Here is a 27,405-nt window from a genome sequence, read left to right on the forward strand (position 1 = left end):
CACCTAGAATATAGGAAAAAAACCTACAAGTGAACAAAGAATTTCCAAATTTAAAAACACGGGCAAAAGTCTCGAAAAGGCACTTTTCAAAAGAGGGTATTATAAGAGCCAATAAGCACCTAAAAGGAGATTCAACCTCATTAGCCACAAAGGAAATATAAATTAAACCTATAATGAGATACTGCCGTACACTAGAATCAGGCTTTGTCACCTTTGCCCTCCATTGCTCTCGCAAAGGTGGCCTGTGCCATTTCCATCCCCTAACCCTGTGGACACTCCTCAGTTGTCACTGGAACCCGCTGACCATGCTCCTCCTCTTGAAATGCTTGGCTCTAAGGCAAGGAGGGTTTTATGTGTGGTGAGGGTTAGGAGGTAGAAAGGAGCAGCCACCAGGGTAGGCATCAAGTTAGGTCAACCCTTTAACAGCATGGTCTTTTACGGGTAGTATTTCAAGGTTTAACTCTCAAACTTTCAATCACAACCTGGTATATTACATCCAGAAGAGGTATGTTTCTTGGCAACCGTTCTCAAGTTCCACTATTAAAAGTCAATCAGAAATGGTCATTTTAAACAGGGCCGAATGATTCACTTGTAATGGGAGAGAAGGTCTACCATTTGTCCAACACCCCCTTCCAAATAGCTACATGTTTTAACATTGTGGGAGGGGTACTGGATTCTCTTCTTCAGCCTCCACCGAAGTTCGTCAGACTTTTTTGGAAATCAGGTCTATGGTCTGTTAGGGTCTCCTGGTACCAGGGCTGCAGCCTCTAGGTTCTCATTTTGGTTCCAGGACTCTCAGTAATTTCAAACTAACAAGACTTCATTTACGGACCTGGGTATTGCTGGCGGTTTCTCCTTTCTATAATCCATCATACAACGTTCCCTTGAGGCTGTACGTGGAACTTTTCACCATGGTGACCTTTTCCTCAGTGCCATGTTGAAAACAGAACTTCTCCTGAGGCTTGCAGACTTCTGGTCTATAGCCTGGACAAGTTCCAGATACTGTTGGATAGGTTTTCTGTCTGAAATTACTTACCTCCTCCAAATGAAACCAAGAGAGTGGGGGGAATGAGGTGCTGGGTAACTAACGTCTTTGGAACCCAGGCAGCATCAGAACCGATTCCCATTTTCTTAGATCCATGACTGCCCCTACCCTGCCAATGTATTAGGGTAATTCTTGGTATGTAACAGATGTCCAGTAAATTACCTCCACAGTAAAAGAGGTTGGAAAAACATAAACAGGAATGTTTATGTAAATATTGCATGCTCACTGGAAAGAAAACCTATGAAATACAGAAAAGTGCACAAGTCAAACAAACAAACAAACAAAACCTGGATACTCCACCAACTCTAAAACAATCATTACCTTTTTGGAGACCATCCTTTCATTCATGGGTCTAAAAAGTTTACACAAATACAGTTTTACATTGTTTTATACCATACATGCTGCACTTACATAAAAATTCCGGTCCTTTCCCCTACTTCTCTCTTACTTCTCTTTTCCCTCCCTTCAATAATAACAGCCTGGCATATATTCTTCTAGTATATATACTTGTTTCCATGCTAATCACATACACATATATACATAAATGGGTGTGATCAATAACAAACATGAAATCCTGTACACATAAAGCTCTGTAATAAGGTAATTAGTTATTAAAATTGTGGAAATACCTTGAGATCAACTAGTATAGCTATAACTAATTTTAACAATCACTCTCCTGCTGTTCCACAGAATGGTTATGTCACCATTTATTCCCCCATTAATGGTCATTCACTTTGTCTCCTCTTGGTTTTCTACTTTGCCTCTACAAACAATAGTTCAGCAAAACCTCTTAATTGTATTTTTATGCATTGACGATGTCACTTCTGTGGGGGCAGATTCCCAACATGAGATTGCTAGGTCAAAGGATTATTTTAAAAATTATATATTGCTGAATTGCTGGTGGAAATGTAAGTTGATATATAACATTTTTGTAGAAGTAGATGGTTTCCCAAAACCCACTAGCAAAAGATCTCTTAATTTCTGCCAACTTCATGAAGTCAAAGTGACAGCTCATTGGTTGTTTTAATTCACATTTCCCTGAGTACTTCTTAGATTCATTAACATTTTCAGAGATTAATCGCCATTTACTCTTCTATGACTACCATCTAGTCCAGATGGATTGAAGACTTTAATGTAAAAATAATCAAAATCTTAGAAAACAAATTTAGGAGACTATTGTATAACCTAGGGATTAAGGATACCTTTTTAACTTTCTAAAAGAGTAAAGTAACAATCTAAAAAGGAGAATATATAAATATCTTACTGTGAAAAATTAAAATGTTATTTTACTATATAAAAAAGCATAGACAATCACTAGATTAAAAAAATTTGCAACACACATGAAAAAGGATGAATATTTCAAACATATAAAGAGCACCTCCAGATTTGTAAGACAAACCAATACAAAAATGGGCAAAAAATGTATAGGCAATTCACGGAAGATGATTTGTTGAGTAAAGTATGAAATCTGGATATTTTCATTTGCCCATTATTTTTCTCTATTGTGAATTTCCTTAGACCTTCTAAGATTTAACATGACGGTATGCTTTACCACATTCTTATGTTTCTAAAGTATCTCTCTCTTTTTAAAAGACTATTTATTTCAGCAAGCATGAGAGAGAGAGCAAGAGCAGGGGGAGGGGCAGAGGGAGAAGCAGACTCCCCGCTGAGCAGGGAGCACGATGTGGGGCCTGATTCCCGGACCCCGGAATCAGGCAGGACCTGAGAGAAGGTAGATGCTTAACCAACTGAGCCACCCAGACATCCCCCTCTAAAGTATCTCCTAAGTGTGTATTTTCTCTGGTGAATTGTCCATAAAAGACACAGTTTCATTCCTCTTGTGGTGTTGGCATCTGGATGAACGCATTATTAATCTTTATATTAGCTGAGTTTCTCTTTGATGGATTCTTTGATGGACAGTAAGGCTGGAGCTACTCCTAAAGGCTTTCCCACACTCATTACATTTATAGGGTTTTTCTCCAGTATGCTTCCTCAGATGTAGAGTAAGTTCTGAGTTGGTTCTGAAGGCTTTCCCACATTCATTACATTTATAGGGTTTTTCTCCAGTATGCACCCTCAGATGAACAGTAAGGTCTGAGTTGGTTCTGAAGGCTTTTCCACATTCTTCACATTTATGGGGCCTTTCCCCAGTATGAATTCTCTGATGGCGAGTTAGGCGCCATGAAGTGATACAACCTTTTCCACATTCCTTACATGTATAGGGTTTTTCTCCAGTATGTGTTCGCTTATGCACTGTAAGGTATGAACTACTCCTAAAGGCTTTTCCACAGACATCACATTTATAGGGTTTCTCTCCACTATGGATTTTCTGATGTTCTGCGACATGTACCATCTGGCTAAATGCTTTCCCACAGTCATTACACTTAAATGGTTTCTTTCCAGCATGTGTTCTTTGATGGTTATTAAAGCCTATCTTATTTTTGAAAACCTTCCCACACTCATTACATTTATAGGATTTTTCTCCAGTATGCCTCCTCAGATGAACAGTAAGTTCTGAGTTGCTTCTGAAGGCTTTTCCACATTCTTCACATTTATAGGGCCTTTCCCCAGTATGAATTCTCTGATGGAGAGTTAGCAACGATAGAGTGATACAACCTTTTCCACATTCCTTACAGGTGTAGGGTTTTTCTCCAGTATGTGTTCGCTTATGCACTGTAAGGTATGAACTACTCCTAAAGGCTTTTCCACAGACATCACATTTATAGGGTTTCTCTCCGCTATGGATTTTCTGATGTCCTGTGACATGTACCATCTGGCTAAATGCTTTCCCACAGTCATTACACTTAAATGGTTTCACTCCAGTATGTGTTCTTTGATGCTTATTAAAACCTGACTTATTTCTGAAAACCTTCCCACACTCATTACATTTATAGGGTTTTTCTCCAGTATGTACCCTCATATGAACAGTAAGGTCTGAGTTAATTCTGAAGGCTTTTCCACATTCTTCACACTTATAGGGCCTTTCCCCAGTATGAATTCTCTGATGGCGAGTTAGCAGCGATTGAGTGATACAACCTTTTCCACATTCCTTACATGTATAGGGTTTTTCTTCAATATGTGTTCGCCTATGCACTGTAAGGTATGAACTACTCCTAAAGGCTTTTCCACAGACATCACATTTATAGGGTTTCTCTCCGCTATGGATTTTCTGATGTTCTGTGATATGTACCATCTGGCTAAATGCTTTCCCGCACTCATTACACTTAAATGATTTCTCTCCAGTATGTGTTCTTTGATGGGTCTTAAAGCCCGAGTTCCTTCTGAAAACCTTCCCACACTCATTACATTTATAGGTTTTCTTTCCAGTGTGCCTTCTTCTTTTATGTACAGTAAGTTGTGATGTGTTAGTGAAAGCTTTCTCACATTCAGTACACTTATATGGTTTCTCTCCAGTATGGGTCCTTTGATGTACAGTAAGGTATGACTTAGTCCTGAATGACTTTTCACAATCACAGCATTTATAAGGTTTCACTCCAGTATGAATTTTCTGATGCTCTTTGAGATTTACCATTTTGGCAAATGCCCTCTCACAGTCAGTGCATTTATATGGTTTCTCCCCAGTATGAATCCTCTGATGTATAATTAGGGATGAAGAACGCATGAAGGCCTTTCCACATTCATCACATTTATAAGGTTTCTCTCCTGTATGCATTCTGTGGTGTACAGTAAGGTATGAATACTTAATGAATGCTTTCTCACATTCATTACATTTATAGGGTTTTTCTCCTGTGTGAATTTTTTTATGTTGACTGAGATATGAAGGCTGGCTAAACATTTTCCCGCATTCATTACATTCATAAGGTTTTTCTTTAGTGTGAGTTCTCTGATGATGAGTGAGCAATGACCTACAATAAAAGGACTTTTTACATGTACTACATTTATAGGGCTTTTCTTTATTATTGTATTTTTCCCCCAAGGTAAGTTCTGAAGTAGGCCTTATGGCTTTGCTGCCTTCTGTATCCTTGCAAAGTTTCTTCCCCAGATGGGTATCTGTAATCAAATCTAAAATCTCAGTGAAATTCTCAGGTGTTTGGCATTTGCTGTGGGGTTCTTCCGTGATAATGCCTGCTTCAGGAAAAAGAAGAGATCCAAATCTAAATCTTCTTTGCCCAGAGGAAATTTTCTTGTGAGTAACCATTTTTCGATTCAAATGATTTTCCTGACTATTTTGCAATCCTAATATTCTTTCATTCCATTTCCATAATCCTCCCATTCTGGAGTTCCATAGAACATTCTCCGTGAGTTTATCTATTACGGTCTCTTGTGATACATCCTCAGAAATATCCTCTGTTGATACAGCATTCTTGGTTGCAGGTTTGGTCTCCAACTCTGGGGAAAGAAAAAGATAAATCAAATGACTCCTATTTCTGAAGTTAGGAAGATGTCAGTAAACAAGAAAATAAAAAGGAAACCTTAGCTGATAACGAATATAAAGTTTTAACTGCTTGCAAACCGGCCTTGTTTTTAAGAAGAAAGATGTATGTTTGAAGGAGGCTAGTTGAGCCAAGAACCAAAGCAGTAAATTCACTTTTCTCCTACAAAAAAATTCATTCACGGTAACCCTCCTAGAATCTAAGTATCTTAAATACTTCCCTTTACAATAAACTTTTTTCCCCAGATCATTTGACATAGGTTGTGATTATTTTTTTTATTCCCATTTACTCTACAAACCAGATATTGCTCTCACTATACTTTCCATTTGTTCTCACTCGTTTGCTAGCTTTTTAAATAAGGGCTTTCTCAAATTTCCATGTCAGAGTAGCTTATTCAAATCCTTTGATGTATCTTGGGCGTCCTGGGATCGAGCCCCACGTCAGGCTCTCTGCTCGGCAGGGAGCCTGCTTCCCCTCTCTGTCTCAGCCTGCCTCTCTGACTACTTGTGATCTCTGTGGAATTAAAAAAAAAAAAAAAAAGCATCAGGCCAACATGGCTTCCCTAATGAAATCAATGTATCTTAAAAATATCTATCTTTCCCTCTCTCACAGCTCTTTCTTTTCTCCTCACCATAAGCTGATGGTCTTGCTTCTTATTTTTCTTTCAATTCAGAATCTATTATGACAGAATGCCTTGATATTCCTATAGGTGTTGACCTATTATCTGCACTGCCTTCTCCATCCTTCCTAGTGTTAAAGCAGAAGAGGCGGCCTCTCTGCCTATCAATGGTAAATCCCTCCTTTTCCTTTTTTTTTTTTTTTTTAAAGATTTTATTTATTTATTTGTCAGAGAGAGACAGACAGAGAGAGAAAGATCACAAATAGGCAGAGAGGCAGGCAGAGGCAGAGGGAGAAGCAGGCTCCCTGCCGAGCAAGGAGCCTGATATGGGACTCAATCCCAGGACGATAGGATCATGACCTGAGCCAAAGGCAGCCGCTTAACCAACTGAGCCACCCAGGCGTCCCCTTCCTTTTCCTTTCTTGAGTTTATTTCCTTTAACCTTCTCACACACTTCTGTTTTCGTTCTTCACTGAGTCCCATCTTGGTCTTGCAACATCAATTTCTCCCTCTCCACTATGGCATTATTCTTGTCAGCACTCAAATATGCCATAAAACTCCCATCTCAAATATAAGACAAAAGAGTTTTGTTATTCATTCCATACTTTCCTGTAGCTACTGCCCCATTTCATTTTCCCTCTTCATGGTGGTGGGGGTTATCTTCTCTAAAGAGTCATCTAAAACTATGTAATGTCACTTTTCATTTACTCTTTTAAAAATACATATTTTCTTTTTTTTTAAGTTATTTTTATTTTTTTAAAGATTTTATTTAATTGTCAGAGAGAGGGGGAGAGAGTGCACAGGCAGAGGGAGAAGCAGGCTTCCTGCCGAGCAAGGAGCCCGATGTAGGACTGGATCCCAGGATCCTGGGATCATGACCCGAGCCAAAGGCAGATGCTTAAAAATATATATAATATTTCCAACACTCAATGTTAATGAAAAGGACTGAAGATGACACAAACAAATGGAAATGGATTCCATGCTTATGGACTGGAAGAACCAGTACTGTTAAAATGTCCATACTACCCAAAGGAATGTACATATTCAATGTAATTCCTATCAAAATACTAACAACATATTTCATAGAATTAGAACAAATAATCCCAAAATTTGTATGGAACCAGAGAGGACCCCACATACCCAAAGCAATATTAAAAAGAAAAAAAAAAAAAAAAAAGAACAAGGGCTCCTGGATGGCTCATTTGGTTAAGTATCCGCCTCTTGATTTTGGCTCAGGTTATGATCACCAACCCCGTTCAGAAAAGAACAAAGCTGGGGGTTTCAGTCTCTCAGATTTCATGATATATTATAATGTGGCAGTGATCAAAACAGTATAATACTGGCACAAAACCAGACACAGATCAATGGAATAGGACAGAACAGAGTCCAGAAATAAACCCATATTTATATGGCTAATTAATAACAAAGGACGCAAGAATATACAACGGGGCAAAGACCGTGTCTTCAAGAAACAGTGCTGGGAAAACTGGACAGCTCCATGCAGAAGAATGGCACCGGACCACTTTCTTACACCATATGCACAAAATAAACTCAAAACGGACTAAACACCGAAGTGTGAGAGCTCAAACCATAAAATTCCTAGAAGGGAACATAGGCAGTGGTTTCTTTGACACTGGGCACAGAACATTTTTCTAGATAAATCTCCTCAGGCAAGGAAATCAGAAACTACTGGGATCACACAAAGCTAAAAAACTTTTTGCATAGTGAAGGAAATCACCAACAAAACAAGAAGACAACCTATTGAATGGGAGAAGATAATTATAAATGATATATCTGATAAGGGCTTAATATCCAAAAGAACTCAACACCCAAAAAACAAATGATTCAATTGAAAATGGGGAGAAGGCAGGAAAAGACGTTTTTCTGAAGAAATACAGAATGGCTGATGGAAACATGGTAAGATGCTCAACATCACTACACATCAGGAAAATGCAAATGAAAACCACAATGAGATACCACCTCACACACACCAGAAAGGCTGAAATAAAAAAAACACAATGAATAAGAAATGTTGGTGAGGATGGGAAGAAAAAGGAACCCTCAAAAAAAAAAAAAAAAGAGGAACCCTCATTCACCACTGGCAGGAATGTAAATTGGTGCAGCCACTGTGGGAAACAGTAGGAGGATTCCTCAAAAACTTAACAATTATCATATGATCCAGTCATTCCACTACTGGGTACGAACCCAAATAAAACAAAAACACTAATTTGAAAAGATACATGTACCTCTATGTTTACTGCAGCATTTTTTACAATAGTCAAGCTATGGAAGCCACCCAAGTGTCCACTGAGAGACGATTGGATAAAGGAGATGTGATGTGTACACACAATGGAGTATTACTTGGCCACGATAAAGAATGAAATCTTGCCATTTGCAACAACATAGATGGAGCTAGAGGGTATTATGCTAAGTGAAATAAGGCAGTCAGAGTTTAATACAGGAAACAAAACAATGAACGATGAAAAAAGAGATTAAAGAAAACTACAGACTCTTAAATATTGAGAACAAACTGGTGGTCACCAGAGGGGAGGCAGGTGGGGGATGGGTGAAATAGGTGACGGGGATTAAGAGCACATTTATCTTGATCAGCACCCAGCCATGAATAGAATTACTGAATCATTACATTGAACTGAAACTCCTATAAAACTGAATTTTTTTTTCAGTTGAAAGTCATATAAAACTCACCTGAAACTCATATAAAACTGTTAATTATACTTGAATAAAAAATCTATAGTATTGATACATGAAAAGAATATGTATAACACCACTGAGTTACCGATGGCATAATGATAAAATTCTCAATTGAACTAGAATCCATTTCTTGGATTCCATCCCCACTATCAGCTTAATCCACGTTACAATCTCTGCCTAGACTATCGTAACAACCTCATTACCTGGTTTAATGTCCTCAATCTCGATTTCCACACACAAAGTTATTTCCTAAAAACCCTTCATTAAAGTCCACTGATGCCTTCCCGCTCACTTTGATTAAAATCCAAATGGTTACCATCACCTACAAAGCTCTGAGTAGGCAGGATGTTGTCTCCCCAGTTTCCTGCTTACTTAGGCTTTAGTCATAACAGCCTCCTTTTCATTGTAAGAACACATTTCATTACTTTTTAAAAAAGATTTTATTTATTGGACAGAGAGAGACATAGCAAGAGGGGGAACACAAACTGGAGGAGTGGGAGAGGCAGAAGCAGGCTTCTTGCTGAGCAGGGAGCCTGAAATAGGGCTCAATCCCAGGACCCTGGGATCATGACCTCAGCCAAAGGCAGAAGCCCAAAAACTGATCCACCCAGACGCCCCTCATTCTTTTCTGTGTCCAGTCCCTTGCCTGGAATGCCTCTTTTCCTCCTCCCTTGGCTGGTTGCTTCTGAATCTTCAAGGCAGATGTCGCCCCTCAGAAGCCTTCCTTGACCATTTGGAGGAGGCACCCTCATCCCCATCCCAGTCACTCTTTCATATCCCCAATTTATCTCATAACTGAAGACTGTTACAACCATTATTTCGCTTCTTTTTATTTCTATACTTGTTAATTTCTCAAAATTTAATCTTCATGATGGCAAGAACCTGGTCAATCTTTTTTTTTTTTTTTAAATCATCTTTTTTTTTTTAAACGATTTTATTTATTTGACAGACAGAGATCACAAGTATGCAGAGAAGCACGCAGAGAGAGAGGAGGAAGCAGGCTCCCTGATGAGCAGAGAGCCTGATGTGGGGCTCGATCATGACCTGAGCTGAAGGCAGAGGCTTTAACCCAATGAGCCACCCAGGCACCCCGGACCTGGTCCATCTTACTCATTGCTCTAGAACTAGTATATAACCCACTATGCAGAATACAGATATCCAATAAATATTCATTAAATACATAAATAAAGACTGTATTTTGACTTTCCACTGGTTCCTTGTATTTTCAATTAGCAAAGAACCTGGAGGAGAAGAGGAGCGTGCCCCCAGAATTGCAGCAGGCTTACAGGTGAACAAAGTGAAATAATGAGTAAGTAGGTCTGGCTTAAACGGAACCAGAGGGGACCCTTAGGAAAGCGTTTTCAGGAAAATTGGTGAAGGAAGAGATGTCAGGAAATGGTTAAACAAATGAGAAAAATGTAAAGTTAGAGTTAACTTAAGAGGACAGAACAGAAAGGGGTGCTTCCTGCATGTCTGAATGAAGGACTAATTACGAAGATCATGTCCTCCAGGAAGAAAAGTAGGATGGGAATCACAAGTAGAGAGAAGCAACAGGACAGGGAAAAGAGAGTGAGCAAGGGAGGAAGGGACTCTCTTCTTCTGAGATAGTTCTGAGCAAGGATACTGCCCAAAATATTTCAGAGGTTCTGCTCCATCCATAACCTATGAACTTGAATGAAATCCCGTCCTCCTGGTTCTTACGCACTCACCTGGGTAGGGGGTTCTTGCAATTTCTCTCACTACCACCCATGGTCCTTTTCCAGCCTCCAAATGAGCTATCATGTCTGGTTTGGAAATTGCGAGCCCTGTTCAGAGAAAAATGAATAGGACTTGACTGTGTCTGTGAGTAAGAACTACTGCCAAATGTAGTCTCAGCTCTTAATCTTCAGTGCAGAGTGGTTCTTATGGAAAGTTCTAGAGACGCACTGCCCAATACAGTTGTGAATAGCCACCGGAGCTATTTAAACTTAAATTAGTTAAAACTATATAACACTTAAAATTCAGTTCTTCCATTGGAATAGCCAGATTTCAAGCTCTCAGTAGCCCCAAAGGGCTAGTGCCTGTCCTACTGGACAGCACAGACACAGAACATTCTATTGTACGGTGGTGTTACAGATGAGTACAAAGGAGCCCAACACTATGATCCTAGGTTTTCTGGGATTATAGATCATGGGAATAATCTGAGTTTAGAAAGAAAACGAACACATCTGTTCCTTTCTTTCTGGAGGTACTGATAACTCCCATTTACAAAAATGATCAGAAAAAACTTCAGTCCTAAATCTGGGGAGCTGTCAACAATCTCCAAGATGCCAATGAAATATGTACTTCTTACTCCACAATGGGTGGGCCATTTAATTAAGAGCAAGGGATAGCATGATCCCAACAATATCCCCCTAATATAAGATTTTAATGCCTAAACTCTAACCCCAGATCAGTTAAGTACTTTAGAGGCTCTGTATCTTCAGCACACCTGATCACGTGGGTAGGTCCGGGAACCAGAAGTCATTCTTACCCAGGGAGACAAGATTCCTATAATTCTCTAGCATCACATCCTTGTGTAGGTTCCTCTGTGAAGGGTCCATCAACCTCCACTCTTCTAACGTGAAGTCTATAGCCACATCTTTAAATGTCACGGGATCCTAAAATAAATACACTGTGATCACCCAGGGACTACACAATGAGACCTGTTGGGCAGAATAATACATACAAAACTGGAGGAATACTCCAGAAATCAGAATCACCAATGACCACTGAAGTCAACCAGTTCAACCCTCAGAGGCTGAGTGAATCTCTCCAGCGATAAGAACCTAAAACCACAAGAGGAAGCCCATTCGATTTCCTGAGTTTTACTTGAAGCAGGATTTTCTTTTCAGACTACTTAAAATCTGGATTTCTCTAATTTTGAAATATTGGTCTTACTACATTATCTGGAGTCAAACAGCATGGTTTCCTCCTTCCCTAGAACGTCCTAACATTTGATAACAGCTAGTAGTTTCTACCCAAATCATCCTTTCTCCCTCAAAACCCTGGGTTATCTATACTATCTGCTCTTCCTCAGTACCAAATGTACAGAATATGACTTAATAAAACATACAGTTTATCATTCAGGTTGTATATACAGAATATTGTAAGCTCTGTCTTTGAGCAAGAAAAAATAAGAAATCATGGGCACTCTGGAGAACTTCTTTGGTCAGGGTATGAATTACATAGGTGCTTGTATAAAAAAATGCAAGAATGAGGCATAAATTTTTTTTAGTGGTTACCTGTTAGAAGAAGGGAACAGAGAGAGTGCAGAGGACTGGAATTAGAAGCTAGACTCTTTTGAGTATTTCCTGTTTTGTAGACCATGTCAACGTATTATGAAAAAAAAAAAATTGTAAAGTCATCCCTAAAAATTAAAAGGAAAATGAAAGCAGTTTGAAGCACAGACATTCATCAAAGATGAAATATTTTAAGTGACTTTAAAACAACAATTTTCTGTATATCCTTTGTGATATATACCCCAAGAAGAAAAAGAATGGCAAAAAGCAAAAACTATGTTTTCAATAAATAATCATACTGTTGGTGGTAGTGATGAAAATGCTATTTTGTAACTGCTGTGTGCACAGTGTTTGCTAAAGCAAATTAGTATATTGACGTCACTGAGAACCAATAAAGGTGGCATGACAGAAAGAAGATATAATGTGATATTGGTGAGATGATGCAGTAACTCCATAGATCCAAATTTGAATTGGAAGTATCAGTATAAACTCGTGAATTATTTTAGTTTTAAGGAAGAAAATAAAATATATTTCCTAGTTTCATCCATGGAAAAGGCTTAAAAATACAAACAATAACTAATAAGGTAACATGATGCAAGCTAGAATGTGGCCTCCAAGTATTACTTATCACTAAAAGGAACAAAGGCCTGGAACATTCTGTGATACCAAAGGCAAGGCAGCTATCAAAGACTACTAAGATCATATCTAAGGCGCAGGAGAAACTTGAAGAGGCTCCCACTACTTAATAATAATGGGATAATTTGAACATCAGTGAGGATAATAAATACAATGTGTTTCAAAAACACATTTAAGTTCATGATTCCATATACTACTATAAACATACTCAATATTTTTGGAGGATGCCTGGAAACTGATAAATAAATAGAAAGAATTAACCTTTTGTCCTTTTCCTATGGAAAATATTTACAGCTTGCACAGTAGTCAATTGTGATCACACAGCTGGTGAGGAGAGATTTCTCTTTATGGAAGGATTCCAGCTCATACATGAAAAGGAACAATGAAAATTAGAACATCATCATTTTGCAACCTCTAACGAATTAAAGGTTCATCAGTGGCTGCAAATATACCAAAGAGGCCTCAACTAGGCATTATGTGCCTTCCGGGGGTATACACCAGATGTGTGCCAAAAACATTTTGAAAAGAATCAAATCAGAATCTGATTAAGCCTCCAGATCCAACTAACAATATACTGGAAATACAGGGGACAGAAAAACATCTTAAATAACCCTTATTTAACTATCAATAAAATCCAGGTTGTGTGAAATTCTAAATCAATAGAAGTGTATTGCAGGGGTATCTGGGTGTCTCAGTGGGTTAAAGCCTCTGCCTCTGGCTCAGGTCATGATCCCAGGGTCCTGGGATTGAGCCCCACATCAGGCTCTCCACTCAGCAGGGAGCCTACTTCCCCCTCTCTCTCTGCCTGCCTCTCTGCCTACTTGTGATCTCTCTCTGTGTCAAATAAATAAATAAAATCTTTAAAAATAAGTAAGTAAATAGGGGTGCCTGGGTGGCACAGTGGGTTAAGCCGCTGCCTTCGGCTCAGGTCATGATCTCAGGGTCCTGGGATCAAGTCCCGCATCGGGCTCTCTGCTCAGCAGCGAGCCTGCTTCCCTCTCTCTCTCTCTGCCTGCCTCTCTGTCTGCTTGTGATCTATCTCTGTCAAGTAAATAAATAAAATCTTAAAAAAAAAAAAAAAGTAAGTAAATAAAAAAGAAAGAAGTGTATTGCAAGTCACATATGTAAGTTGAGGTTTCTAGCAGACCCATTAAAAATAAAAGGAAACAAGTGAAATTTTTAATATTATTCAGCCTAATATATATGCAGTATTATAATCTCAACATGCAATCAATGTAAAAATTATGAACACTATCTTTTGTACTAAGACTTTGAAATATGACTCGCATTTTATTTTTTTAAGTTTTTTTTTTTTTTTTTAATTCGACAAAGAAAGATCACAAGCAGGCAGAGAGGCAGGCAGAGAGAGAGGAGGAAGCAGGCTCCCCGCTGTGCAGAGAGCCCGATGTGCAGCTCGATCCCAGGACCCTGGGATCATGACCTGAGCCGAAGGCAGAGGCTTAATGCACTGAGCCACCCAGGTGCCTCATGACACGCATTTTAAATTTACAGGTCATTCCAATTTGGACTAGTGATATTTCAGGTCCTCAACAGTGGCTAGTGGCTACTCTACTGGGCAACAGTACAAATAAGTACAAATAACAGTACAAAGAAAGTACAAATAACGTGGGTTTCTTCAACGAATTATTAGAAGGAGAAAAAAAGAGGGAAGCAGGAAACTCTAGCCTAAAAGTGACCTAGGAGACAATGTTAACCAATCATAACATATGAATCAACCAGGAAAACGAATACTAAGTCAACATTTGATAGTATTAAGGCTTTTTGCTGATTTTTAGCTGAAACCATGGTAATATACTTAACATTAGAAAAAACATGTTATAGAGGGGCACCTGGGTGGCTCAGTGGGTTAAACCTCTGCCTTTGGCTCAGGTCATGATCTCAGGGTCCTGGGATCAAGCCCCACATCCGGCTCTCTGCTCACTGGGGAGCCTGCTTCCCCCCACCCCACCGTCTCTGCCTGCCTCTCTGCCTACTTGTGATCTCTCTGTCTCTCTCTGTTAAATAAATCAATAAAATATTAAAAAAAATGTTATAGATATATAACAAGATAGTTACCAATGAAATTATATAATGTATATGCTTGAAAATAATTAATGAGAGAGGGTAAGATTACAAATGAAATATGATTATCCGGGGGCTGATCATTGTTGAACACAGGCATTAGGTACAAAAGGATTCATGAAACCACTCTCTCTTCTTTTGTATACATACAGTGCATAATATTTGTCAGGTACTAATCTAAGGCCTTGTTAATGACTGAGTCCTCCCAATAAGGAAGGTGCTAATAAGACACGTGAGGCATGACAAGGCTCCATGTCTTGTCCAAGTTCTCAGAGGTCAAGTCTGGATGCAAATTCAGGCAGTGGGACTCCAGGATTCGAACTCATAATCTCTAACTCATGATCTAATAAACGAAAGATCCTGACTAGCTCATCAGCCAAAAGTTTTGAGTTAGATTTTATTTGTCTATGATTTGCTCTATATCAGAAGAAACAGATTTCCTCTGTGGTGTTTTCCTGCCGTATAGATCTGTATACTTGTCAACTGTTTAACCCCTTTATTTATTTGTACCTGAAAGTCCATGAAACAAGCTTTTCATTCTGCTAACAGCAAACTACAGCTAATGTGGGAGAGCACAACAGTACATAAACTACTGTTAAACACTTCACAAGTCACTCAAAGTGTAATGAACTTACTGGGTTTTCTTTTCTTTTCCCACCAAGAGCTAAGCCCCAAGTTAAGAAGACCCTAAGCTCTCACCTTTGGCTCACCCTAAGTTTCTGTGACAGCAAGAGTTGTAAACTCCTACTTAAGACTAGGAAGAGAAGGTATGCCCAGCACATACAAAATCTTTTGACAAATGTTAGAAGACTTGCTGGTTTAAGACGTTTAAGGAAATCTGTGTTCAGTCATTAATTACTATGTCGACCAAGCAGATATTTCAAAAAGACTGCACACGACAAAGAATACAGACTTTACTGAATTAGTCCAGAAAAGTCACGAAACAAAACAACACAGCAGCAGGAGCAGCAACAACGAACCCTGGGGACCACAGAATCCGATTTCTAGAGTTGCTGCATCGTTTTATTTAAAATATGTGTTTTGAAGAAGAGTTATAAGATACACAAAGAGACAAGAAAGCATAGGTCATGGTTAAAGAAAAGTCAATGGAAAATGTCCTTAAGGAAGCCAAGAAGTTGTACTTACCAAATGAAGACATTAAATGAATATTAAAAGTATATTCAAAGATCTAAAAAGCTCATCTAAAGAATTAAAGGAAATTATGAAAATGGTATCTTATGAAATAAGAAATTCTGTAGTTGGAAAATATAACTGAAATAAAAAATTCACTAGAGAGGTTCCGTGAAAGGAAGGAGCAAATTGAGCAGCAGTAGAGTGTGAATGTTTGTGTCTCCTTCTCCGTCCCCACTTTCATGTGTCAAAATCATAAAGCCCAGTGTGATGACATTAGGAAGTCTGGCCTTTGGGAGATACTTAAGTCATGAAGGTGGAACCCTCATGAATGGAAGTAATGCCTTAGTAAAGTAACTCCAGAGAGATCCCTAGCTCCTTCTGCCACATGAGAGTACAGTGAGAAGTCTGTGACCCAGAAGAGAGCCTTCATTTGAACATGCTGGCACGCTGATATCAGACATCCCGCCTTCAGACCCGTGATGAGTAAGTTTCCCTTCTCTATAAGCCACCCAGTCTTTTGTCTATAGAAGCCCAAACAGACTAAAATAAACAGGCAAAAAAAAGAGAGAGAGAGAGAGAGGGAGAGAACTGGTAACTTGGAAAAAGATAAAATGACATTATTTAGACTGAGGAACAGAGCAAAATAGAATGAAAAAGTGAACAGAACTTCAGAGACTTGTGGAACAATGAGAATACCAATATATGGATGACGGGAGTCCCTGAAGGAGAGCGGGAAAAGAGGCAGAAAAAATATTCAAATAAATAATGGTTGGGGCACCTGGATGGCTCAGTCGGTTGAGCATCTGCCTTCTGCTCAGACCATGATCCCAGGGTCCTGGGATAGAGCCCTGCATTGGGCTTCCTGCTCAATGGGGAGCCTGCTTGCTTCTCCTTCTCCCTCTGTCCCCCTCTCACGCTCTCTCTCTCATGGTTAAAAAAAAACAAAAACAACAACTCCCAAATTTGGTGAACATTAATCTGCACATACAAGAAGCTCAATGAACACTAAGTAGATAAAATCAGAGACCCATGCCTACACATGTTATAGTCAAACTGATGAAAAGATTAGGAGAGAATCCTGAAAGAAGCAAAACAGAAGGGACTCCTTATGTGCAAGGGATCTTCAGTAACGATGTCAGTTGATTTCTAACCAGAAATCAGTGAAAGTAGAAGGCTGTGTTACAACATTCAGAATCCTGGAAGAAAAAAAGTCAACAAAGAATTCTACAGCCAGCAAAATTATCCTTCAAAAATGATACATAGAAAATGAGAGAATTCACTGCTAAGACATCTGGCCTGCACTAAATTCATTTCAAGTAAAATGAAAGGACACTAGACAGCAACACAAGTCCATAGATTTATTTATTTGAGAGACAGCACAGGTGTGGGGTGGGAAGGGCAAGGGAGAAAGTCTATCTCGAGCAGACTCCCCACTGAGCACATGATTTCATGACCCTGAGATCATGACTTATGTCAAAATCAAGTGTTGGAACTGAGCCACCCAGGTACCCCCTTTTAAATCTAATTTTATTTTTTAAAGATTTTGTTTATTTATTTGAGAGACAATTAGAGAGCATGAGAGGGGGCCCGGTCAGAGGCAGAAGCAGACTCCCCGCTGAGCGGGGAGCCCAATTAGGGACTCAATCTTGGCACTCCAGGTTAATGACCTGAGTTGGAGGAAGTTGTTTAACCAAATGAACCACCCAGGCATCCCTTTAATCTAATTTTAAAAGACAACTGCATAAAACAAAAATCAAAACATTGTGCTGATGGGCTCAAAATGTATAAAAGGTATATATATATTTTTTTTAAAGATTTTATTTATTTACTTATTTGACAGACAGAGATCACAAGTAGACAGAGAGGCAGGCAGAGAGAGAGGAGGAAGCAGGCTCCCTGCTGAGCAGAAAGCCCGATGTGGGGCTCGATCCCAGGACCCTGGGATCATGACCCAAGCCGAAGGCAGAGACTTTAACCCACTGAGCCACCCAGGCGCCCTATAATTTGTTGTTGATTTTTAAAAAGATTTATTTGTTTATTTCAGAGAGAGATTGCACTAGGTGGGGAGGGGCAGAGGGAGAGGGAGAGAAACTCAAGTGGACTTCGTTCTGAGTATGGAGCTTGATACGGGGCTCAATCACCTGACCCTGAGATTGCTACCTGAGCCAAAACCAAAAGTAGGATGCTTAACTGGCCATACCACTCAGGCACCCTGATTTTTTTTTTTTTTTAAAGATTTTGTATTTAAGTAATCTCTATACCCAACATGGGGCTCAAACTCACAACCCTGAGATCAAGAGTCACAAACTCTACGAACTGAGCCAGACAGGTGTCCCTAAAAGGTATAATTTGTATGACAATAAGAATACACAGGAGACTGAGGGAATGGAGCTATCTAAATTAGAGCAAAGATTTACATACTATTAAGGTTAAATTGGCATTAATCTGAAATACATTTTATGTCAAGACGTTAATTATCATCCCCAGGGAAAGAACTAGATAAAAATTCAAAAAGGGGGGCGCCTGGGTGGCTCAGTGGTTTAAGCCTCTGCCTTCGGCTCGGGTCATGATCTCAGGGTCCTGGGATCGAGCCCCGCGTCGGGCTCTCTGCTCAGTGGGGAGCCTGCTTCCCCCTCTCTCTCTGCCTGCCTCTCTGCCTACTTGTGATCTCTCTCTCTGTCAAATAAATAAATTCTTAAAAAAAAAAATTCAAAAAGGTATTAAAAAAGAAATAAGGGAATCAAATAGGATACTAGAAAATACCTAACACAAAACAAAGCAGTAAAGGAGAAAGAAACAAAACAAAGCTGTAAGACATAAAGAAGACAAATAGCAAAAAGGACATAATTCGACCTTATCAGTCATTCAATTAAAAGTAATAACTCAACACTCTAATCAAAAGGCAGAAGGGAGTTTTCTTAAAATGATACAAATATATGGTGTCTACAAAAGACACACTTTATTTCTTTTTAAGGTTTTATTTATATATTGAAAGAGAGAACATAAGCAGGAGTAGGAGCAGAGGGAAAAGCAGACTCTCCACTGAGCAGGAAGCCCAAGGTGGGGCTCATGACCTGCGCTGAAGGCAGACACTTAACTAAGCCACCCAAGAGCCCCAGAGGACACAATTTAAATTAAAAAACCCAAACAGGTTGAATATAAAAGGATAGAAAAAACATACTGTGTAGACAGTACACAAAAGAGTGCTAGAGTAGCAATCTTAGTGTCAGACAAAATAAATAAAAATTGTTCTTAGAGGGTGCCTTGGGTGGCTCAGTGGGTTGGGCCTCTGCCTTTGGCTCAGGTCATGGTCTCAGGGTCCTGAAGTCAAGCCCCCCACCCCGCCTGCCTCTCTGCTTCCTTGCGATCTCTCTCTATCAAATAAATAAAAAAAAAATCTTTAAAAAAATTGTTATTAGAAGCAAAGAAAGGTATTTTGTAATGATAAACTGGTTAATTTACTAGTAAGACATAAAAAATTTAAACATATATTCCCTTAAAGGAATCTCAAAAAACAAGAAACAAAATTCAGAGAATTGAAGAAACAAAGACATTATCCAACAACAGACTTCAATGCCCCATTTTCAGTAACAGGACAACAAGGCAGAATATCAACAAGGAAACAGAAGACTTGAACAGACATCTGTAGAACACTGAGGCATCCAAATATAGCAGAACATACATTCTTCTCAAGTGTACGGGGAATAGTCTCCAAGACTGACCATATGATAGGACAGAAAACAACTCTCAAAATTTTAAAAGACTGAAATCGTACAAAGCATCACTTTTGATTACAATGAAATGAAACTACAAATCAACAAGAAAAAAAACAGAAAATTCAAAAACACGTAAGAATTAAATAACTCTTAAAAAACTAATGAGTCAGGGTGCCTAGGTGGCTCAGTGGGTTAAAGCCTCTGCCTTCGGCTCGGGTCATGATCCCAGGGTTCTGGGATTGAGCCCTGCATCGGGCTCTCTGCTCAGCAGGGAGCCTGCTTCCTCCTCTCTCTCTTCCTGCTTGTGATCTCTGTCTGTGTCAAATAAATAAATAAAATATTAAAAAAAAAAAACTAATGAGTCAAAGAAGAAATCACAAGGGAATTCAGAAATTACTTTGAGAGGCGCCTGGGTGGCTCAGTGGATTAAGCCGCTGCCTTTGGCTCAGGTCATGATCTCAGGGTCCTGGGATCGAGACCCACATCGGGCTCTCTGCTCTGCAGGGAGCCTGCTTCCTCCTCTCTCTCTGCCTGCCTCTCTGCCTACTTGTGATCTCTCTCTCTGTCAAATAAATAAATAAAATCTTAAAAAAAAAAAGAACTTACTTTGAGAATAATGAAAATGAATTACTTTCTATCAAAATTTGTGGGAGACAGTGAAAGAAGTGTGTAGTTGGAAGTGTATGGCTGTGAATGCCTACATTAAAAAAAGAAAGATATCAAATCAATACTCTAAACTTATACCTTATGGAACTAGGTACTATGCAGACCTGTACTCTCAGAACTATAAAATGCTGATGAAAGAAACTGAAGACAACACAAAGAAATGGAAAGATATTCCATGTTATGGATTGTAAGAACAAACATTGTTAAAATGTCTATAACTACCCAAAGCAATGCACAGATTAAACGCAATCCCTATCAAAATACCAAGAGCATTTTTAAAAGAACTAGAACAAACAATTCTAAAATTTGTATGCAACCACAAAAGACCCCAAATAGCCAAAGAAATCTTGAAAAAGAAAAGTGAAACAAGGTATCACAATTCCAGACTTCAAGTTATGCTATAAAGCTGTAGTAACCAAAACAGTACAGGACTGGCACAAATAGTCACAAAGATCAATGGAACAGAACAGAAAACCTAGATATAAACCATAATTAGGGGCGCCTGGATGGCTCAGTGGGTTAAGCCTCTGCCTTCAGCTCAGGTCACGATCTCAGAGTCCTGGGATCCAGCCCCGCTTCGGGCTTTCTGCAGATCAGGGAGCCTGCTCCTCTCCTCTCTCTGCCTGCCTCTCTGCCTACTTGTGATCTCTCTCTCTGTGTCAAATAAATAAATAAAATCTTAAAAAATAATAAAACCATAATTATGTGGTCAACTAATCTTCGACAAAGAAGAAAGAATGTACAATGGAAAAAAGACAGTGTCCTCAGCAACGGGGGTTGGGAAAACCGGACAGCTACCTGCAAATGAATGAAACTGGATGACTTTCTCACAGCATACAGAAAAAATAAACTCAAAATGTATTAAAGGCCTAAATGTGAGACCCAAAACCATAAAAATCCTAGAAGACCACACAGGTGGTTATTTCTCTGACATCAGCCATAGCAAAAATTTTTTAAGATATGTCTCCTGAGGCAAGAGAAAGAAAAGCAAAAATAAACTACTGGGACTATATCAAAACAAAAAGCTTCTGCACAGAGAAGGAAAGAACCAACAATCTAAAACAACGTACTGAATGGGAGCAGATATTTGCAAATGACATATCTGATAAAGCACTAGTATTCAAAATATGTAAAGAGCTGATACAACTCAACAAAAACACAAATAATCCAATTAAAAAATGGACAAGAAGACATTTCTCTAAAGAAGACATCTGGCCAACAGACACATGAAAAGATGCTCAACATCACTCATCATTAGGGAAATGCAAATCAAAACTACAATGAGATACCACCTCGCACCTGTTAGAATGGCAAAAATCAAAAATCCAGAAAGAACTGTTGGTGAAGTTGTGACGAAAAGGAACACTCATGCACTGTTACTGGGAATGCATCCTGGTGCAGCATGCATACTGGAAAACACTATGGAGCTTCCTCAAAAAGTTAAAAATCGGGGTTCCTGGGTGGCTCAGTGGGTTAACCCTCTGCCTTCGGTCCAGGTCATGATCTCAGGGTCCTGGGATTGAGTCCCGCATGGGGTTCTCTGCTCAGCAGGAAGCATGCTTCCCCCCCACGCCTACCTATGATCTCTCACTCTGTGAAATAAATAAAAATAAAAATCTTTGAAAAAAAAAAGTTAAAAATAGAACTACCCTATGATCCAGGAATTGTATTTCTCGTTATTTATCTAAAAATATGAAAACACTAATTCAGAAAGATATATGCACCCCTATGATTACTGTAGCATTATTTACGATAGGCAAATTATGGAAGCAACCCAAGTTGTCCATCAATAGATGAATGGATAAAGAAGATGTGATATACGTGTGTGTATACATAATGGAATATTATTCAGCCAACAAAAATGAAACCTTGCCACTTGCAACAACACAGAAGGATCAAAAAAGTATAATCCTAAGTGAAATAAGTCAGTCAGAGAAGGACAAATATCATATGATTTCATTCATATGTGGAATTTAAGAAATAAAACAAATGACTAAAGGAAAACAGACAGACAAACCAAGAAACAGATTTTTTTTTTTTTTAAGAAACAGATTTTTAACTATAGAGAACAAACTGATTATTCCCAGGGGTGAGCTGGGTAGGGAGATGTAGGATATCGGTGATGGGGATTAAGAGTACACTTATCATGATAAACACTGAGTAATGTACAGATCTGTTGAATTACAATATTATACACCTGAAACTAATACAACACTGTATGTAACCATACTGGAATTAAAATAAAAAATTAATACAAAATAAATTTATACTTTAAGGAACTAGAAAAGGAATTAAATTTTTTTTAAAAGCAGAAGAAAATAATGAATATTAAAATGGAGATAAACAAGATAGAGAATAAAGAAAAAGAGAGAGTAAATCAACTAATGCAGAAGTTGGTTCTTTGAAAAGATTACAAACCCATAGCTAGACAAAGAGAGAAGACTCAAATTGCTAAAATCAGGAATGAAAAAGGAGACATTACTACTGACCTTACAGAAATAAAAAGGATTATAAGAGAATACTAGGAACAACTGTATGCCAGCAAATTAGAAAACCTAAATAATATGGGCAGATTCCTAGGAAGACACAAACTACCAAAACTGACTCAAGATGACATAGAAAATATGAATAGGTCTATAATAATTAAACTTCCACAATAAAAGCCCCAGTTCAAGTGGCTTCCCTGAATTCCAACAAACATTTCAAGAAGAATTAACACCAATCTTTTACTAACTCTTCCCAAAAATGGAAGGAAATAATTCTCAACTCATTCTATGAGGTCAGTGTTACTAAAACAAGACATGTAAAATTTAGGAAGAACCAGGCAGAATTAATTCAGCACGAAAAACTAGAGAAGAAAAAGAAATAGAAGGTATCCAGACTCTAAAGGAAAAAGTAAATTTCCATTTGGAAATGACATAATCTCTACTTACAGATGATATTATCTCACATACAGAAAACCCTAAGGAGTCCACACTCGTGCACATGTACATACAAACAAACAAACCCCCCCCCTTTTTTTTTTAAAAGATTTTATTTATTTATTTGACAGAGAGAAATCACAAGAGAGGCAGGCAAGGAGAAAGGAAGGGAAGCAGGCTCTCCGCTAAGCAGAGAGCCCGATGTGGGACTCGATCCCAGGACTCTGAGATCACGACCCGAGCCGAAGGCAGCGGCTTAACCCACTGAGCCACACAGGCTCCCAACAAAAACCCTTTTACAATGAAAAAAACTAGTTCAGCAAGGTTCAGGACACAAGATCAATATACATATGTCAACTGTTTCTATACATTACCACTGAACATTCCAAACAAGAAATTAAAAAAAAAAAATCCATTTAAAAGAGCAAAAAGAATTAAACACTTAGGAATGAATTTAACAAAAGTTGTGCAAGACTCATACATTAAAAATGACAAAATATTGGGCGCCTGGGTGGCTCAGTGGTTTAGGCCTCTCCCTTCGGCTCAGGTCATGATCTCAGGGTCCTGGGATCGAGTCCCTCATCGGGCTCTCTGCTCGGCAGGGAGCCTGCTTCCTCCTCTCCCTTTCTCTGCCTGCCTCTCTGCCTACTTGTGATCTCTCTCTGTCAAATAAATAAATACAATCTTTAAAAAAAATGACAAAATACCATTGAAAGAGACTGAAGGACACTTAAATAAATGAGAGGACATTCCATATTCTTCCTACTAGAAAACACAGTATTAACACAGGAATATTTCCCAAACTGATCAACAGTTTCAACACAAGCCCTAGGAAAAGTCTATCTGCCTTTTTTGTAGATACAGAAATGTTAGAAAGTATCATTGAAATACTGGTTCTACTCAAATTAAAATTAAAACCAGGGCACCTGGGTGGCTCAGTCAGTTAAATCTTTGACTCTTGATCTCAGCTGAGGTCTTCATCTCAGGGTTTTGAGTTCAAGCCCCAAATTGGGCTCCATGGTAGGCATGAAGCCTACTTAAGAAAATTAAACAAAGCTAAGCTCAGTACTTATAAACAGGATGCAGAATTTAAGAAAGAGCCAGACAGAATTAACCTTCTCCCAAGGACTTCCCATCAGAACAAAAATAAACCCCATGAATTATTCACCATGTCAAAAATCACGGTACTTTCTGACAGTTCATGGTTCAAAGTCTGAAAGTATTAATATTTTCACATTAAAAATTTTTAAGTCTAAACTGTCATATGTTAAAGGACAAAAATTTTTTTTTTAAGATTTTATTTATTTATTTGACAGAGAGAGAGAGATCACAAGTAGCAGAGAGGCAGGCAGAGAGAGAGGAAAGGAAGCGGGCTCCCTGCTGAGCAGATGTGGGGCTCGATCCCAGGACCCTGGGATCATGACCTGAGCTGAAGGCAGAGGCTTTAAACCACTGAGCCACCCAGGCACTCTGTCAAAGGACAAATTTAAGAAGGATTGGCCCAGTATTAAATTTCAAAAAGACTATATAAAAATTATGTGTAAGAGTCTCAGAATGTATCTTGTCACAGAAGCAAAAAGAAAAGCCCAGTTTCACATAAAATATTCTTGGAATAAAACCAAATTCCAAAGTGTAATTTTAAAAACTTAAAAACATAATTCTGGGGAAAAAAAAGGAGCTGAACTTCAACATACTCTTTTTTTTTTTAAACCATAATTATCTACAAGAGAGGAAGTAAGAATATAAATGGGGAAAAGACAGTCTCTTCAACAAAGGGGTGTTGGGAAAGCTTGACAGCTACATGCAAAAGAATGAAACTGGACCACCTTCTTATGCCCCACACAAAAATAAAGCAACAACGAATTAAAGACCTAAATGTAAGACCTGAAACCATAAAACATCTAAAAGAAAACAAGGACAGAAAACTCTTGGACACTGACCTTAGCAACAGTTTTCTGGATCTGTCTCCTCAGGCAAGGGAAACAAAAGCAAAAGTAAACAACTGCGACTATATCAAACTTAAAAGCTTTTGCACAGCGGAAGAAACCACCAACACAAAAATGGGAGAAAGTATTTGCAAACCATACATCTGATAAGGAGTTTATATCCAAACTATAAAAAATGCACACAACTCAGCAAAAACCCCAAGTAACCCAATTAAAATTGGGCAGGGGACCTGAACAGATATATTCCCAAAGAGGACATACATAGAGATGGCCAACAGACACATGAAAGGATGCTTAACATCATTAATTACCAAAGAAATGCAAATCAAAACCACAATAAGAAAATACAGCTGTCAGAATAGCTAAAATAAAAAAGACAAGAAATAACAGGAACTGGCAAGGGTGTGGAGAAAAGGGGCTGCTTGGGCATTGTTGGCAGGGATCAAGCAGGTACAGCAGCTATGGAAATAGTATGGAGGTTCCTCAAAAAAATTAAAAATCGGATGACCATATATGATCCAGTAATTCCACTGCTACTTACCCGAAGAAAATGAAAACACTAATTCAAAAAGATATATGCACCCTTATGATTATTGTAGCATTATTTCCAATAGCTAAGATACAGAAGCAATTCAAGTGTCTACCAAAAGATGAACAGATTCGGACGTCTGGGTGGCTCAGTCGGTTAAGCGGCTGCCTTTGGCTCAGGTCATGATCCCAGTGTCCTGAGTTGGAGCCCCATGTGGGCTTCTTGCTTGGCAGGGAGCCTGCTTCTCCCTCTCCAGCTCCCCTGTGCTTCTGTTCCCTCTCTTGCTATCTGTCATAAATAAATAAAAATCTTTCAAAAAAAGGGGCGCCTGGGTGGCTCAGTGGGTTAAGCTGCTGCCTTCGGCTCAGGTCATGATCTCAGGGTCCTGGGATCAAGCCCCGCATCGGGCTCTCTGCTCAGCGGGGAGCCTGCTTCCCTTCCTCTCTCTCTCTGCCTGCCTCTCTGTCTACTTGTGATCTCTGTCAAATAAATAAATAAAATGTTAAAAAAAAAAAAAATCTTTGGGCGCCTGGGTGGCTCAGTGGTTTAGGCCGCTGCCTTCGGCTCAGGTCATGATCTCAGGGTCCGGGAATCGAGTCCCGCGTCGGGCTCTCTGCTCGGCAGGGAGCCTGCTTCCCTCTCACTCTCTCTGCCTGCCTCTCTGCCTACTTGTGATCTCTCTCTGTCAAATAAATAAATAAAATCTTTAAAAAAAAAAAAATCTTAAAAAAAAAAACAAAAAACCCAGGGCCCAAGATTTATGTAAGTCTTTAATGAGACATCAGCCGCTTGACAAAGCTGGTTCAAAGCAGACACAAAAACAGGTGTCTACTGATAGCAGAAAAAAGAATATGCCAGAATAAGACGTGTCTAATATGACACTGAAAGGGAATACATTTATTTTTTGCCTTATTTCTTATTTCTAAGTTTTAGGTAGAAATCTTACATAGTTCATAAATTTCTGACTTTGATATTTTTTCGAAAAGTCAGGTTGATTCTGTACTCACAAGTAAGAAAGTAAGCTTAAATGATAATGAAATAAAAAAATCTAAACTAATTTAAACACATCTTAAGAATGTTTCCACTCACATTGATGCAACCTTGGTATTTCTTTTTCATTTTTCTTTATTTGAGAGAGACAGAGTGTGAGACAGAGCAGGGGAGAGGGGCAGAGGGAGAAGGAGAAACAGACTCCCGGCTGAGCGGGGAACCAGATTCCAGCTCCATCCCAACACCCTGGGATCTCGACCTGGGCCAAAGGCAGACGCTTAACTCACCGATCCACCCAGGAGCCCATTCTTGGAATCTTTAATGATACTGAGTCTCACAATGCAAATCGAGAATCAGAGAACGTCATAAAGGATACTTCATCAACTAGCAATGAGAATGTGACCATCTGCCACATGAGGGCTGCCACCACTGAGAGAAATGAAACCTGCCAAATGGATGGGACCAGCCCTAGGGTTACTACACTTATCAAGCAAGACGGTGTTCACTGTAAACTTGCAATGAACAAGGAACATTACGAACCAGGGGCAGTAAAAGGGACCCTTCTCCGTCCCCTTACATACATGTTAAGTATTACCTTTACCAGCTCTGGCTCTTCTGGCTGAAGGTGAAGATCGTTATCTGCCTGGGAATCTTCAGGATTCTGAGGGGATATAGGATAAGATCTTTCAGTGACAGGCGGCCTATGACCGATAGCAGAGCCTCAACAAGCGACATCCGTCCACGGTGGGCATGGC

At 39.1% G+C, this 27,405-nt stretch overlaps 1 protein-coding gene across 12 annotated transcripts in view; it reads right to left on the bottom strand.

The window, feature by feature from the left end:
* Nucleotides 1-2,056: 2,056 nt before the first annotated feature.
* Nucleotides 2,057-27,405, bottom strand: part of LOC123929614 (zinc finger protein 624-like) — a 31,600-nt gene continuing 6,251 nt past the window's right edge. For 7 of the 12 annotated variants that reach the window (XM_045985493.1, XM_045985497.1, XM_045985496.1 and 4 more), the window contains 4 exons: nt 27,246-27,311; nt 11,283-11,409; nt 10,480-10,575; nt 2,057-5,395 (listed from right to left, as the gene is read on the bottom strand). In XM_045985493.1, the coding sequence (XP_045841449.1) occupies nt 2,922-5,395; nt 10,480-10,575; nt 11,283-11,409; nt 27,246-27,311 (2,763 nt within the window). In that variant the 3' untranslated portion in view covers nt 2,057-2,921. Of the gene's footprint in view, nt 5,396-10,479; nt 10,576-11,282; nt 11,410-12,927; nt 13,029-27,231; nt 27,312-27,405 lie in introns of all 12 variants that reach the window. The other 5 variants (XM_045985494.1, XM_045985502.1, XM_045985501.1 and 2 more) reach the window with 3 other exon arrangements.

The sequence above is a fragment of the Meles meles genome, chromosome 18 (assembly GCF_922984935.1).
Source record: "Meles meles chromosome 18, mMelMel3.1 paternal haplotype, whole genome shotgun sequence".
Classification (NCBI taxonomy): domain Eukaryota; kingdom Metazoa; phylum Chordata; class Mammalia; order Carnivora; family Mustelidae; genus Meles; species Meles meles.